Source organism: Mirounga leonina, unplaced genomic scaffold, assembly GCF_011800145.1.
Source record: "Mirounga leonina isolate KUSES-001 unplaced genomic scaffold, KU_Mleo_1.0 Mir_200, whole genome shotgun sequence".
NCBI lineage: Eukaryota > Metazoa > Chordata > Mammalia > Carnivora > Phocidae > Mirounga > Mirounga leonina.
In genome coordinates this window covers 28,907,819-28,923,196 of record NW_023270503.1, presented here as the reverse complement: position 1 = coordinate 28,923,196, position 15,378 = coordinate 28,907,819, and the positions used below count along the sequence as shown (strand labels likewise).

The 15,378-nt window shown below is 38.0% G+C and overlaps 1 protein-coding gene across 6 annotated transcripts in view; it reads left to right on the top strand.

Moving 5' to 3' along the window:
- Nucleotides 1-15,378, top strand: part of GPATCH8 (G-patch domain containing 8) — a 118,786-nt gene that overhangs the window by 87,824 nt on the left and 15,584 nt on the right. For all 6 annotated transcript variants that reach the window (XM_035027284.1, XM_035027288.1, XM_035027287.1 and 3 more), the window contains one exon: nucleotides 5,264-5,407. In XM_035027284.1, coding sequence (XP_034883175.1) covers nucleotides 5,264-5,407 — 144 coding nt within the window. The remainder of the gene's footprint in view (nucleotides 1-5,263; nucleotides 5,408-15,378) is intronic.

Here is a 15,378-nt window from a genome sequence, read left to right as displayed (position 1 = left end):
ATACATTATCTTTACATTTGTTTACATTTCTCTCTGCTAATGGTACCATCCATGTAAGGTCTGTAAGTGTGCACCTAAGTTTTGATAAATTATAACTTTTTTTCTTTTCAAGTAAGCTCCATGCCTAGTGTGGAGCCCAACGCAGGGCTTCAACTCAAGACCCTGAGATCAGGATCTGAGCTGAGATCGAGTCAGACGCTTAACTGACTGAGCTACCTAGACACCCCTAAATTTTAACTTTTTATACTAGATTTGTATCTATTTTATGGTAATGATAAACTAGTATCTACATATATTTTATGCATTAACGACATACTGTTCATTTTTTTTATATTTTTAGACTATGTGGTTTATCTGTTTTTTCAAATTGTTGCAAATCTCCAAAATTTTTCCATATATGTATTGGAAAAAATCCTTGTATAAGAGGACCCATGCAGTTCAAAACCATGTTGTTCAAAGTTCACCTGTACTCAGCTTGTTTTGAGATGTCATTTGGTATCTAGTTCTGTTTTTTTTTTTTTTTTAAAGATTTTATTTATTTGAGAGAGAGAGAGAATGAGAGACAGAGAGCATGAGAGGGAGGAGGGTCAGAGGGAGAAGCAGACTCCCTGCCAAACAGGGAGCCCGATGCGGGACTCAATCCCGGGACTCCAGGATCATGACCTGAGCCGAAGGCAGTCGCTTAACCAACTGAGCCACCCAGGTGCCCTGGTATCTAGTTTTTAAGTGGAACTGGTGAGGCAAATTGGACCACCTTTTTGGGTCAGTCTTAGAGTTTTTAGCCAAAACCTTGTAAAGACCAATGGATAACCAGCATATCTATGTTGGCTTTTCAGATTAGCAGTACAACTTATTTGGAGAATAGCTTCTTTTTTTTTTTAAGATTTTATTTATTTGAGGGAGAGAATGAGAGAGAGCGTGAGAGTGGGGAGGGTCAAAGGGAGAAGCAGACTCCCCGCTGAGCAGGGAGCCCAATTTGGACTAGATCCTGGGATTCCAGGATCATGACCTGAGCCAAAGGCAGTCACTTAACCAACTGATCCACCCAGGCGCCCTGGAGAATAACTTCTTAATATTTAACTCCATAACTGGCCGCAGTCTCAAGTAATGTTTTTTTGCCTTAAAGTCTAAAAAAGATGGAGTATGTGGCTGGCTCAGTCAGCAGAGCATGGGATTCTTGATCTCAGGGTCGTGAGTTTGAGCCTCACATTGGGTGTAGAGATTACTTAAACAAAAAAAAAATTTTTTAAGTTAAAAAGTTGAGTATTAATATAGTTGCTCCAGCTTTATTTTGGTTAGTATTTGCCTGGCATATCTTTTTCTATCTTAACTTCCAACTTTCTAAGTCCTTGTAATCAACACGTTGTTGGGTTTTGTTTTCTGCCTCTTAGTACATTTATGTTTCTTGTGATTACTTATCAATCTGTCTTTCTACCTTCTATTTTCCTGATATTTCTGACATGTCTTACCTTTATAAAATTGAAGTTTTCTTCTTCCCCCTTTACTATTTCTATTCTTCTAATAATTACCCTTGGAATTTTAATGTAAATTATGCTTAGTTTAACAAAGTTTAAAGTTAACTTGATCTCCATTAGTAGAAAGACTCTAGAACACTTAAACTTTGAATGCCATCTTCTGTTATACTTGGCCATATCAGCTAGCATTTTGCTTTTATCCTTTTTCAGTCCTGCAAACTAGGTGTTGTTTTGTTTTGTTTTTAAAGATTTTATTTATTTATTTGAGAGAGAATGAGAGAGAGAGAGCATGAGAGGGGGGAGGGTCAGAGGGAGAAGCAGACTCCCTGCCGAGCAGGGAGCCCGATGCGGGACTCGATCCAGGACTCCAGGATCATGACCTGAGCCGAAGGCAGTCGCTTAACCAACTGAGCCACCCAGGCGCCCCTGTTGTTCTGTTATCATATATATATATTTTTTATTGCTTAACATTTACTTTCAGATTTCAGACCTTTTTACTGGCATCATTTTCCTTCTTCCCTAAAGCACATGCTTAAGGAGACCATGACTTTCAGGCCCACAGTATGAAATACGTTTAATATTGCAACCACTTACGGGCGCCTGGGTGGCTCAGTCGTTAAGCATCTGCCTTCGGCTCAGGTCATGATCCCAGGGTCCTGGGATCGAGCCCCACATCGGGCTCCCTGCTTGGCGGGAAGCCTGCTTCTCCCTCTCCCGCTCCCCCTGCTTGTGTTCCCTCTCTCGCTGTGTCTCTCTCTGTCAAATAAATAAATAAAATTAAAAAAAATATATTGCAACCACTTACAACTGAAAAGTTTTACAAGATAATATTTACCCTTATGTGAAATACACTCTGTATTTTGCTATTTTTTCCCCTTTTCATGCCTGTTACAATCTACTAAATTAATGTTGTGACCCACTAGTGAGTCATAATCTATGATTTCAGAAATACTGCTTTAGGAAGGTTCTTTTTAATGAATCTGTTGGTGGTAAAATTCTTTTCTTCATTTCTGAAAAATAGGTCAGTTGGTATACAAATGTATTTTCTCTCAGCACACTGAAGCACACGGTCTTCTACCTTCTGTTGTTGCTTTTAATCTACTGTCAATCTGATTGTGGGTGATGGTTTTTTTTTTCCCCTGGGTATTTTATGATTTGATGGTCTATGGTCCCTTTATAGTCTCACTCAGTGTGTCTAGGTGCATATTTTTATTTAGCCTGCATGGTATACTTTGTGCTTCCTCTATCTATGGAGTTGTCTTACTAGTTTGGAAAAATCCTCAGCCTTTATATCTTCAAATATATATATATATATTTTAAAGATTTTATTTATTTATTTGAGAGAGAGAGACTGAGAGAGAGAGCACATGAGACGGGGGAGGGTCAGGAGGGTCAGAGGGAGAAGCAGACTCCCTGCCAAGCAGGGAGCCCGATGTGGGACTCGATCCAGGGACTCCAGGATCATGACCTGAGCTGAAGGCAGTTGCTTAACCAATTGAGCCACCCAGGCGCCCATCTTCAAATATTTTTCTCATCTCTGCTGTCTATTCTCTTTTTCTGGGATTCCAGTTATGCACATGTTAATATTCTTATCATATTCTTCATGGCTCCTAAACCTCTTTTTCATATTACCTATTTCCTTGTCTCTGTGCCACATTCTAAGTAATTTCAGTCTTTTACCTGTTTTTGTTTACTACATCTTTTTAAAATTGAGATATAATTTACATACTACAAAATTCACCTTGTGGTTTTTAGTATAATCCGTAAGTTTGTGCAACCATTGCTACCATTTAATTCCAGAACATTTTCACCTCCCTAGTACGTTTTTTAAAAATTTATTGTTATTATTATTTTTATTAAGTAAGCCCAGCACAGAGCCCAGTGCGGGGCTTGAACTCTCAACCCTGAGATCAAGACCTGAGCTGAGATCAAAAGTTGGACACTTAACCGACTCAGCCACCCAGTCGCCACCCCACCCCCATATCTTTTTTGAGCTGTATCTGGTCTGCTTTTTTTAATCCATCCTCTAAGTAGCTGATAAATTTTTTGGTTTATTTTTTACAGTTAGGTTTTTCAATTCTAAAAGTCTTATATTGGGTCTTTCTACAGTCTGCCTAGGTTTTTTTTTTTCCTGTTTTGTTTGTTTTGTTTTTAAGTAGGCTCCACTCCCAACTTAGGGCTTCAACTCACGACCCTGAGATCAAGTCACATGCTCTACCAACTGAGCCAGCCAGCCAGGCACCCCTAGTTTTTTGTTTGTTTTAAAGAGTTTATTTAAAATATATATATATATTTTTAAGCAATCTGTACACCCAGCATGGGGCTTGAATTCACAAGCCCAAGATTGAGAGTCATGGGCTCTACCAACTGACCCAGCCAGGTGCCCCTACAGTCTGCCTAGTTTTTAAAATATATTTTATGTTTGCTCATTGTTGTAATTCCATTTTATATTTTAAACATTTTATAGTTGCTTTATATTCTATAACAGACTATTCCAGTATCTGAGATTTGCAGCGCCTAAATCTATTGCTTGTTTCCTGTGACTCTCGCTTATAGAAGATTTTTCTTTCTCTCTCTTTTTTTTTTAAGATTTTATTTATTTATTCATAAGAGACAGAGAGAGGGGGGCAGAGGCAGAGGGAGAAGCAGGCTCCCCGAGGAGGAGGGAGCCTGATGCCGGACTCGATCCCAGGACCCCGGGATCATGACCCGAGCTGAAGTCAGAGACACTTAATCATCTGAGCCACCCAGGTGCCCTATAGATATATTTATTTTCTTTTGTGTGTGTAGTAATCTTTGATTGTAACCCCAATTTTGTTGATCTTAATCTAGGAAAATGTTAAAGGGCTAAAATGGAGGATGCTTTCTGAGAGTATTTTTGATTCTCTCTGCCAAGATGCAGAGGTCCTTGGGTACTCTCCAGCCTACTTATAGGTTCTTTCATTTATTACTGAGACTTCTCTGGTCTAGCTCCCCCATCTTGCTCAAACCCCAAGCTTCAGTGTCACCCGCATGTCCTTAGAGCCCTTGCCCATCACAGCCCTGATTTCAGTTTCAGATGATAAGTTGCTTTGTTTTGTTTTGTATTGCCTCTTTTGAGGATTATACTTACTTCTGTGGTTTCTACAATGCAATAAAAATTGTGATTTTTAGGGTGGCTCCGTTGGTTAAGTGTCTGAATCGTGAGCTCAGCTCAGTTCTTGACCTCAGGGTTGTGAGTTCAAGCCCCACATTGGACGTCACTGATGCTGGGCGTGGAGCCTACTTAAAAAAAAAAAAAAAGCGTTGTTTATTTCTGGTTGGTTGGGGTTTTTTTTTGTTTTTTGTTTGTTTTTTGTTTTTAAGCCAGGAGTAGGAGTAGGGGATGCCACCATAATGCTAAAAGGCAAAGTAAAAATTAAACTCTTTTTGGGGGCACCTGGGTGGCTCAGTTGGTTAAGTGTCTGTGCCCCTGAAGACAACTATTAATTTAGATATTTCAATACAGTAAGTTGCCTAAAATCCTTTATCATTAATGGCATCCCAAACATGATAAATATGTGGATTAATTAATAGTATAAGTTTACTGAATAAAATACAATGGCTACAAAAAAAAAACCAAATGAAGACAACTATCAGTACAACCACACACAAATTACCCTGCCAGATTGCCACTTGTGTTCCATCTGGCTTTTACTGGTACCACTAAATAAGCCCTCTTTTCTCTCTTCGGATAAGACTGCCTCTTTATAACATTCATTTAAATTCTACCAAGTTCATTTTTTGTTTGTATTTTGTGGTTTTTATAGGATTATGTTGACAAAGAGAAGGCAATTGCCAAAGCATTGGAAGACCTCAGAGCCAACTTTTACTGTGAACTCTGTGATAAGCAATATCAGAAACATCAGGAATTTGACAACCATATCAACTCCTATGATCACGCACACAAGCAGGTGAGGAATTGCTTGCTAACAAAGAAAAAGATACTTTATTTGTTATAACTATTGAATTTTATAAATGTACCCCCAAAACTTCATGACTATGGTTTCTTATATTTGCCAGTCTTTATCTGAGGTCCATCTGACTTACTTGATTTTTTTTCAGTGACAGAAGTCCTGACCTTCTAAGAATTTATGTAGAGTGAAGAATTGTGAGCATCATAAATCTTGCATAAAGTTTTTGGCTTTGAATGGTTTCTATATTTGTGCTTAATTTGGTAATTCAACTGAGGATCACTAGGAGCTTTGTTTCCCTTTCTCCCTCTTTCCGACCATGTTAAACTTGGAACAGTTATCCCAGACTCTGGTCACTTATATATAAGAATTCATGCTTTATTGGCTACTATTTCCTATCAGTAAGTCATTTTGTTATTTGGTTGGTATACCTTGGGAGGTAGATAAATCTTGAGAAGAAAAACAGAATTAGATGCTGTCTTAACTTCAACAAAAAAAAACCTCTGATGCTGCATGTTGAAGAGCTTGCTAAGAAGTGGTTTATACTTTCTTTGCAGTCTTTTTTTTTTTTTTTTTTGCTTTCATTGGTTTAGAAAATAAAATGGTACCTAACTAGTTAACAGGCATAAAGAAGGTAGCAGTAATTCCCTAGGGGGGATTTTGGAAGAAATGAATCTTTAAATCTTATAGCACAGTTCTGGCTTGTTAAAGAATTTTGAGCCATTTGATTTGGGGTGATTTTAACAGAACTTGCTAAGTCTTTGGAGGTATAATAGTTGTATTTGTTAAACTTGTAAAATTTATGAGCATTGCTGGAATGCTCTCTTAAGTGGATCTGTTGAACCAACATTTTTTTTTTTTTAAACCTTTGCTGCTTCTTTCAACCAACCATAAGATTTCAGTGCACAGGTAAAGGGCAAGCTTTGATTAAGTTTTCCCAGTACAAGGATAGTTTCTAAGCCATTACACTTTTTGCAACAGTCTCTTCCACATTTACCCACACCTAACCAATTTAAGATTCTTCCACTGATAGAGTTGTATTCAAGACAGCTTTGAACTTTTTATACATCTTTGGACATTGTTATACTATATTGTCAGGTCTGCTTAATTTGAAGAAGAGAAAATCAGGATATATATCACCAAGATATATTGGCAATTATCTTACTTTTTCAGAGAATCATGTGTCAAGGGACACCTGGGTGGCTCAGTCGGTTAAATGTCTGCTTTCGGCTCAGGTCATGATCCCAGGGTCCTGGGATCACGTCCCACATTGGGCTCCCTGCTCATTGAGGAGCCTGCTTCTCCCTCTCTGACTGCCACTCCCCTCCTGCTTATGCTCTCTCTCTCTCTGACAAATAAATATATAAAATCTTTAAAAAAAAAGAATCATGTGTCAAGAGAGAAAGAGTTATAACAGCAGATATTGCTTATCCAGTAACTTCTCAACCTTCTCAGTGTATATATAATTCATATTTTGGGGGTGATTTTTTATGGGATTAAGAAAGACATTTGACATCTAAACACATAAATGCCTTTTTGGGCCCTTGAGAATTTCTTCAATTAAAAATTATCTGTGATGGGGCACCTGTCTGGCTCAGTTGGTCAAGTATGTGACTCTTGATCTCACAGTCATGAGTTCCAGCCCCACATGGGGCGCAGAGCTTACTTAAAAAAAAAAAAAAAAAAATTGTAACAAATTAGAAGACTCCAGAAGAAACTTTAGGCACTAGAAGGACATTTAAAAAGGTTACATTTTTAGTTAATGAGAAGTCTCTTGAGTAAAGTTTCTATTAGGAACAAATAAATCAGGAAAATTTAAATGCAGACTTGAACAATGTTTATATTGCCCTTTAAAGGGAAAAAATTCTATCAGAGCAACAGATTTACAGGTTAAATCTGAGCAGAAATACAGAACTAGTGACATTCACATTGACAGTGTGATGGACGGTAATGTTTTAGTGATGTTGCTTTCAACTTGAGAGTAGTAGTAATTGTTGCAGCTGTGGTTCATTTGAATGTGACATGTTTATTCTCCTGTGCACTTTGAGATGACCCTGTTCTCTCTCCACTTTTCTCTATTGCAGTGATTTTCCACCTGGGGAGATTTTGTCCTCCAGGGAACACTTAACGGTGCCTGGAGACATTTTTGAGTACCACCATTAGGAGGGTGGTGCTGCTGGCATATAGAGTGGGTAGAGGTCAGGGGGGTGTCTAAACATCCTACAATGCACTGGAAAATTCCTTGCAACAAAGAATTACCTTGCCCAAAATATCAGGAGTGCTGAGGTTGAGAAACCCTGTTCTGTTAGGATTACTGAAAAACTTTCAAATATATATGGTATTGTGATATCATTTGGCCTTTGCTTGGCACAAACAAATCACTATCATTTTAAGTCCCCAGTTACGTTCTAAACAGTTATAAAATACTCATCTAGCTGATCACAAATACTCATTTATTACTCTGGTTTTTTTGTTTGTTTTTTCCATTATCATCAAAATGAAAATACAAAAGTAAGGATTTCTTATAGGGAACTCATGGACTGTCTTTCCATTAATAGAGAAATATGTCTGTGATCTTTGGTTTAGGAAGAAATCTTTAGCTGGTATGATTAATGGATGTATGTGAGCTTATTTCTTCACCATGATCAAAAGCCCATCTTAGGTATTAAAAAAAGAACAGTGGTAGTATGAGTTTGTTGTTCTGTTTGCTTTTGGTGGAGTGTTCTTTATTCGGTTGAAATGTAAGCTTTTTCATCTTTCTTTATACTGCTCTCTTAGTGCAAATAGTAGAATCTTGAAACAATGCTAAAAATATATAAACAAGAAAATGCACAGTACTAAATTTTTTATAGTTCTACTCTTCCCTGTACTTAGAATTTCTAAGGAGCCTTTAATTGCCCTTGGTACAACACAGCTAAATAATCCCTAAGAGGGGGTAGGTCCTATTTTTCATTTCCTCTTTGATGGACATGAACTTACCATACAAATGGACCTACCATTTTCCAAATTCATGCTCTAAAATCATAAAGACACCCTGTCTTGTCTTCCAGGAAGGCACACAGGATTATTATGAATCTGAGATAATAGGTAAGTACATTCAACCCTGTATTAGTAATCCCTAGTTTGTATCTTCCATCAAATTTTCACCATTAAAAATTTCCAGAGAAATAATCTATCATGTTAGTGGTAAACTATTAGTATAGACAGGATCCTGAACACACCCTTATCTTTATTAAGCACAAATAATCTTTCAAGAAAAGGCTACATGGTCACCCTCATTTGTGGTGATTGGGGGGCAGGGGCTTGTTATCATATGCATCTCACTACTCAGTAGTTTTTCTCAAATTTTCTAAGATTTTTGTGAAAAAAGTCATTAACTCGTAAATATTAAGACCCAGTCTGATCTGCAAAGATGAAAAAGCTCATGAGACATTTTTGCTCTTAGCAGTTTAAACCTCATTTTAAGGTGATAATTTCAATACATTTTGAAGGGAAGACCTCTCCATTCCTCAAGAGATAGCCCAATCTGTGATTCCTTTTTATATAACTTAGTCCTGATATGCCTCAGTGCTTAATAATATTACTATCCATCTTCTGTCCCTCTTGGCTTAGTTACTTTGAAACTAAACATTTTTCCATCTCTACCTCCTCACCTCTTTGATTATTTTGCATATCTAAAAACATGTCTACTAGTGGATATGATCATGGAAACCATTTTCTTGAGCTTTTCATAGGACCTAAATTTCAAACTGCAAAGAGCATTCTCTTTCTCAGAGGTGCATTTGTAGCAACACAGTAATAGTGCCTTATTTTTAATACTGTTTTTTGTTGTTATTGTTGTTTTGCTTCCTTTGGTGCCTTGTTACCTAGTCAGGATTCTCCCAGTCTTACTCTCTTTTTATTTGTGTCACTAAGGGTCCTCCTCACCAGCCTCCAGTACCTAAACCAGAGATCCCAAATTATCCCACAGATGTATTTTGTCTGGCCTTCGTAGTATTAGGTTTTTTCCCTTTAATTTTGGTTGGTTCCCAGTTTTTAAAAATGAGATTTTATATAATTCAAACTTATCTTGAAAAAATGAAATATCTAAGAACATTGGGCCTACATTTTAATGTAACAGTTGGCTAAAGCTCAGTAGTTGCTATCTCTTCAGAAAGGCACATGCTAACTCTTCAATTAGCTGTGGTTTCCACTTTATCTTTTCTCTTACATCAACTTGTATGACTCATCATATTAACTGTCAGATCCCTCTAGACATTTCAGTTTGTGACCCAGGCCTGTACCTTCCTTTTCTCTCCAAACAGGCTTCCACCCACAGGCTTCTAATTGACACTGGGGAAGTAGCACATTGAAAAGCTGCCTCCTTATTCCTCTTTAAGTGTTGGGTCCAACTTCTTTGCAATTTCAGAACTATCTGCGGTAGTCTGATCCAGTTATCAAAATCTGGTACTGTAAAGCAGCTTTGAGAAATTCTTTTTACTTGTAGAAAAAATTAGTGTCTTGGTCAGAGGAAAGAACACTTTCAGCCTGCTTCTTCTTTCTGCTAAAAGCAATTCAGTATTGGGGCACCTGGGTGACTCAGTTGTTAAGCCTCTGCCTTTGGCTCTTGTCTTGATCTCAGGGTCCCGGGATCGAGCCCAGCGTCAGGCTCCCTGCTCAGCGGGAAGCCTGCTTCTCCCTCTTACTCCTCCTGCTTGTGTTCCCTCTCTCACTGTGTCTCTCTGTCAAATAAATAAATAAATAATCTTAATAAAATCGGTTCAATATGAAATTCATTTTACGTTTTTTGAAAAAGCCTGAAATCTCATTTAGTACCATGTCTGTTTCAACTGTAAAAGTAGTGGTTTTATGAGCTTTAAATAGCTGAACTAAAACGGAGTAAGCCTATAGTAGCCATCAGTGACTGCTCTACAGAATGGAATCTACTACTAATTTAGTTAACTTTGTCTAAACTGCTACAATTGCTTTTTGACTGTTACAATATCCGGTAATACATATTACCAAGGAACAGAAATTTTAGAGTTTTCCTCATTACTCAAAAATGAAATAGGTTCTTAATTGAAGTATTTTCTGAGAAATTCCTTGATGATAGAAGGAATGATCATTTTTGGACTTCACATGGCCTTCATTCAAGTTTGGAAACTTCATTAAAGTTTCACTGTTTCCTGGTTGCATTTTGCCTCTCAAGATCTTTTACTGTATTTGATCCTCCGTATGCTTGGTACATGGGGCATTAGGACAATAAGCACATCAAAACCAGTTGGACCTTTGGCAAGCCATTAGAGATTTAAGGAAATTCAGACTGAGTTCCCCTTTTTGGTGCTACTTTGATGTTCAGTGCAAGGGAAACACGAGAGTAAATTTTTAAAAGGCAATAAAAAATTAAATAAAATTGAGAAATAATTCTAGGGCTAAAATAAAAAAGAAAATGAACTCTTCCAAAAAGAAGTGAAACCACAGGGGCACCTGGCTAGATCAGTTGGTGGAGCATATGACTCTTTATCTTGGGGTTGTGAGTTAGAGCCTCACATTGGGCATCGAGCTTACTTTAAAAATAATAATTTGGGGCGCCTGGGTGGCTCAGATGGTTAAGCGTCTGCCTTCGGCTCAGGTCATGATCTCAGGGTCCTGGGATCGAGTCCCGCATCGGGCTCCCTGCTCCTTGGGAGCCTGCTTCTCCCTCTGCCTCTCTCTCTCTCTCTCTCTCTCTCTCTCTCTCTGTCTCTCATGAATAAATAAATAAAAATTTTTTTAAAAAAATAATAATAATAATTTAAGAAAAGAAGTGAAACCACCAAATTAGATGCCAGTGAAGATATTCTACACATATTTATATTTCATGTGTTTATGAAATGTTTATCCTTAGAAAACCATAAATTGATTGTAAAGTTGTGAAATAGATTAGGAAAACCATAAAGTATTTATGAATCCCAAAGCTTCATAAATGTTGACTTAAATAGCATAAGTCACTTCTGAAGAGATTATGCTTAGAGAAGCAAAGGAAGTGTGAAAAGGGGAATGCATTTAAGAATTTGAGCATATTATAGTTTTATTTCAATAACCCGTAGCAGGGAGATGTACCTGTGTATGTTACTTTTCTTTGGAACTGCTCTGCTTAATACAAGAGAATTGACAGCATTTGGCTACTGCTCCAAAAACTGAGCATGTTTTCTCCCTTCACTTGTTGACTCTTACTCACTGCCGCTGCTTTTCTTGGGAGTGGTCTTACATCCAGCTGTCACAATCTAGATAACCTTGGAAAACTCTGTTTCTGTTTAGGGAAGCTGCTTTTGTGGGCAGGCAGGGGTAACCCTAAACGGACCCTTTAGGAACTTAGTTTGCTGGTAAACCCTATATTTCCTTCCTTCCTAGGAATTTCTGACTCTGTTAATTATCTTGGCGCACATTCCAAATATGAATAAAAATGATCCTACCCTATTTATGTTCTGTAGTTTTCAGCCTGTTTTCTGCCCTGTACGTTTATATTTATCAGAGTGATGCACTGTGGTGGAGATTCTTGCATGAGGGCTGTATGTTCTCTTGTGGTCTGAAAAGGTAAAGCGACCTAAGAAACAATGGTAAGTCTGTGAGTGGCAGTCCTGAAAAGAGAGCTCTGAACTGAGATGCTGCTGTTCCATTTGCTATACCTAAGCAATTCTTAGGAATTACGCTCCTTTAAATTTTACAATGAGGGGCGCCTGGGCGGCTCATTTGGTTGGGTGGCTGCCTTCGTCTCAGGTCATGATCCCAGGGTCCTGGGATCGAGCCCCGCATCAGGCTCAGCGGGAAGCCTGCTTCTCCCTCTCCCTCTGCCTGTCTCTCTGCCTACTTGTGCTCTCTATCTCTCTGGCAAATAAATAAAATCTTTTAAAAAAAATTTTTTTTTTTTACAATGAGAGCAAACCTTTGCCTCCAGATATGATCTGGAGGGCTATGTCATTATATATATATAGATATATATAGATATAATATAGATATATATAATATACATCCTAATAATATATATATATATATTTTAAAGATTTATTGATGTATTTGAGAGAGAGAACATGCGCACAGGGGTGGGGGGTGTGGGCAGAGGGAGAGCAAGAGAGAGAGAACCTCAAGCAGACTCCCCACTAAGAGCAGAGCCTGACACAGAGCTTGATCCCACAACCCTGAGATCACGACCTGAGCCAAAATCAAGAGTCAGATGTCCAACCTACTGAGCCACCCAGGCACCCCATATATAGTAATATTTAAAACTCATTATCCACCAAACCACAGTGGCATACCATTGCACACCTATGAAGATGGCCAAAATTAAAAAGACACATATGTTGTCTCCAACATATGATGGAGAGGATATGAAAAAACTGGAACACTTCTACATTGCTAGTGGAGTTGTAAAATGGCGTAGCCCCTCTGGGAGACAGTTTGGCAGTTCATCAAAATGTTAAATATAGTTACCATGTGACCAGTAAATACCCAAGAGGAATGAAAATATATGTCTGCACAAAAATGTGTATAAGGGGGGGTGCCTTCGGCTCAGATCATGATCCCAGGGTCCTGGTATTGAGCCCCGCATCGGGCTCCTTGCTCAGCAGGGAGCCTACTTCTCCCTCTCCCACTCCCCCTGCTTGTGTTCCCATTCCCCCTGTTTGTGTTCCCTCTCTCCCTGTCTCTCTCTCTCAGAAAATAAAAAATCTTGGGGCGCCTGGATGGCTCAGTCGTTAGCGTCTGCCTTCAGCTCGGGTCATGGTTGCAGGGTCCTGGGATCGAGCCCCACATCGGGCTCCCTGCTCCACGGGAAGCCTGCTTCTCCCTCTCCCACTCTCCCTGCTTGTGTTCCCTCTCTCGCTGTCTCTCTCTCTGTCAAATAAATAAAAATTTTAAAAAATTAAAAAAAAAATCTTTAAAAAAAAATGTGTATAAGATTGTTCATAGTATCCAGAAAGTGGAAACAGCCCATATATCCATCAGCTGATGAATGGATAAACAAAATGTTTACACATATTGTACACATCTGTACAATAGAATATTATTCAGCAATAAAAAGGAATGACTTACTGATAAATAACAGCATGCACGAACCTCGAAAATATTATGCTAAGTGAAAAAAAACAGTCACAAACCCCCCCATATTGTATGATTTTATTTATATATAAAGTTTATATATATTTATATATTTATATAAAAAGTTTAGAATAAGCATATCTATAGAGAACATATATTAGGTTTCCAGGGACCAGGTAGAAAGGGGTAATGGGGAATGACTGCTAATGAGCATGGAGCTTCTTTTGGGAGTAATGGAAATGTTCTAAAATTAGTGTTGATGGTTGCACAACTCTGAGAAACCCACTAAATTTTACAATTTAAATGGGTGAATTTTATGCCATGTGAATTGTATCTTAATAAAATTATTTTTAAAACCTCATTATCCAGCTTAAATTTTGGTGGTGATAATGGTGACTATATGTACATATACATATGTGTGTGTGTGAAAAAAACATGTTAAAGCAGGCACACCTGGTTCTGTAAAAATACACCATGTTTTAAGGCTTTTTGCTGAATTCCTGAACATATCAAAGCGAATATTTAACAATAGTTTTATGACATATTAATTTGTTATTTATTCATCAAATGTTATTAATAATCATTGTGTTGCAAAATAATTGGGCATAAATGGTAAGTATTGTCATAAATGACTAATCAGGACTACTCTTAGCCAGCAAAAAAGAATGTATGCCCCTCTATTTCCCTCTGATGTTTTCAGTATCTATAATCAACATTAATAGTTAAACTAGTTTTCTCTATTACCAAACATTTGTTTTTCTTTGTTACTTAATAACATTTATTGTCATCGCTTACTGATAAACATGTGCTAAAAGAAAGAATTTACATCTAATGTCCACTAACTTGGATTTCCTTAACATTCAACTACAATCTTCCTTCCCTGAGTAGTTCAGTACTGAGGCTTTCTATGTTCTTTCCTGGTCTTTTTCTTTCCTTCCACATGGTGCTGTTCTGGATGGTCTCATTCAGAAGTATCAAATACTGAGACTTGCATTCGGGTAACCTGGCCAAGTAATAGCTAGCATGATTACTCCACTTTGGGAAGGGAGAAGAGATTAATGTTGTGTCATGAGAAAGAGGAAGGAAACTGGGGAGAAGAGGTCATGGATTTGGGGTATGCAGGATTGATGACATAGGGGAAAGGGAGTGGTTGAGTTTCTGAAAAAGCCCAGTTGGGCTCAGTGGATGGAGCGTGTGACTCTTGATCTCAGGATTGTGAGTTTGAGCACCATGTTGGGTGTAGAGATTACGTTTAAAAAAAAAAAAAAAAGACTGGATTATACTTAGCCAGAAAAAGAGATCGAGGTGCAAACAGTTTCTTTGCTGTTTCCTGTCATAACCAACAAATAATACATAAAGTATTTGTATTCCCTTTCCCAACAACTCACTTTAAAACTGAAACCAGTTTGATAAATGTTTATTGAGCATTTCTTTTGTGCCATAGACAATAGTATGTGCATTGTAGGGTTAGTACAAAGGAAGACTAAGCTTTGATCCCTGTTCTGGGAGAGTGGGGTTGTTTGGTGAGAGGAAGAAACCATGGATAATCTTTTGACCCTGAAAAGACAAAATCAGACTTTCTCTTTAGAGTTGAGTAAATATTAGAACCTGGGATTTTTAGTGGCAATAGGAAATACTCTCTATTTTCTGATGTCTGAAATTCCCTTCATCTGGAAATAATAGCCTATTTTTTTTAAAATTGTGATAATAGGTTTAAAATACTTGAGAAGGGGGCGCCTGGGTGGCTCAGTTGTTAAGCGTCTGCCTTCGGCTCAGATCATGATTCCAGGGTCCTGGGATCGAGCCCCACATCAGGCTCCCTGCTCGTGGGAAGCCTGCTTCTCCCTCTCCCACTCCCCTGCTTGTGTTCCTGCTCTTGCTATCTCTCTCTGTCAAATAAATAAAATCTTTAAAAT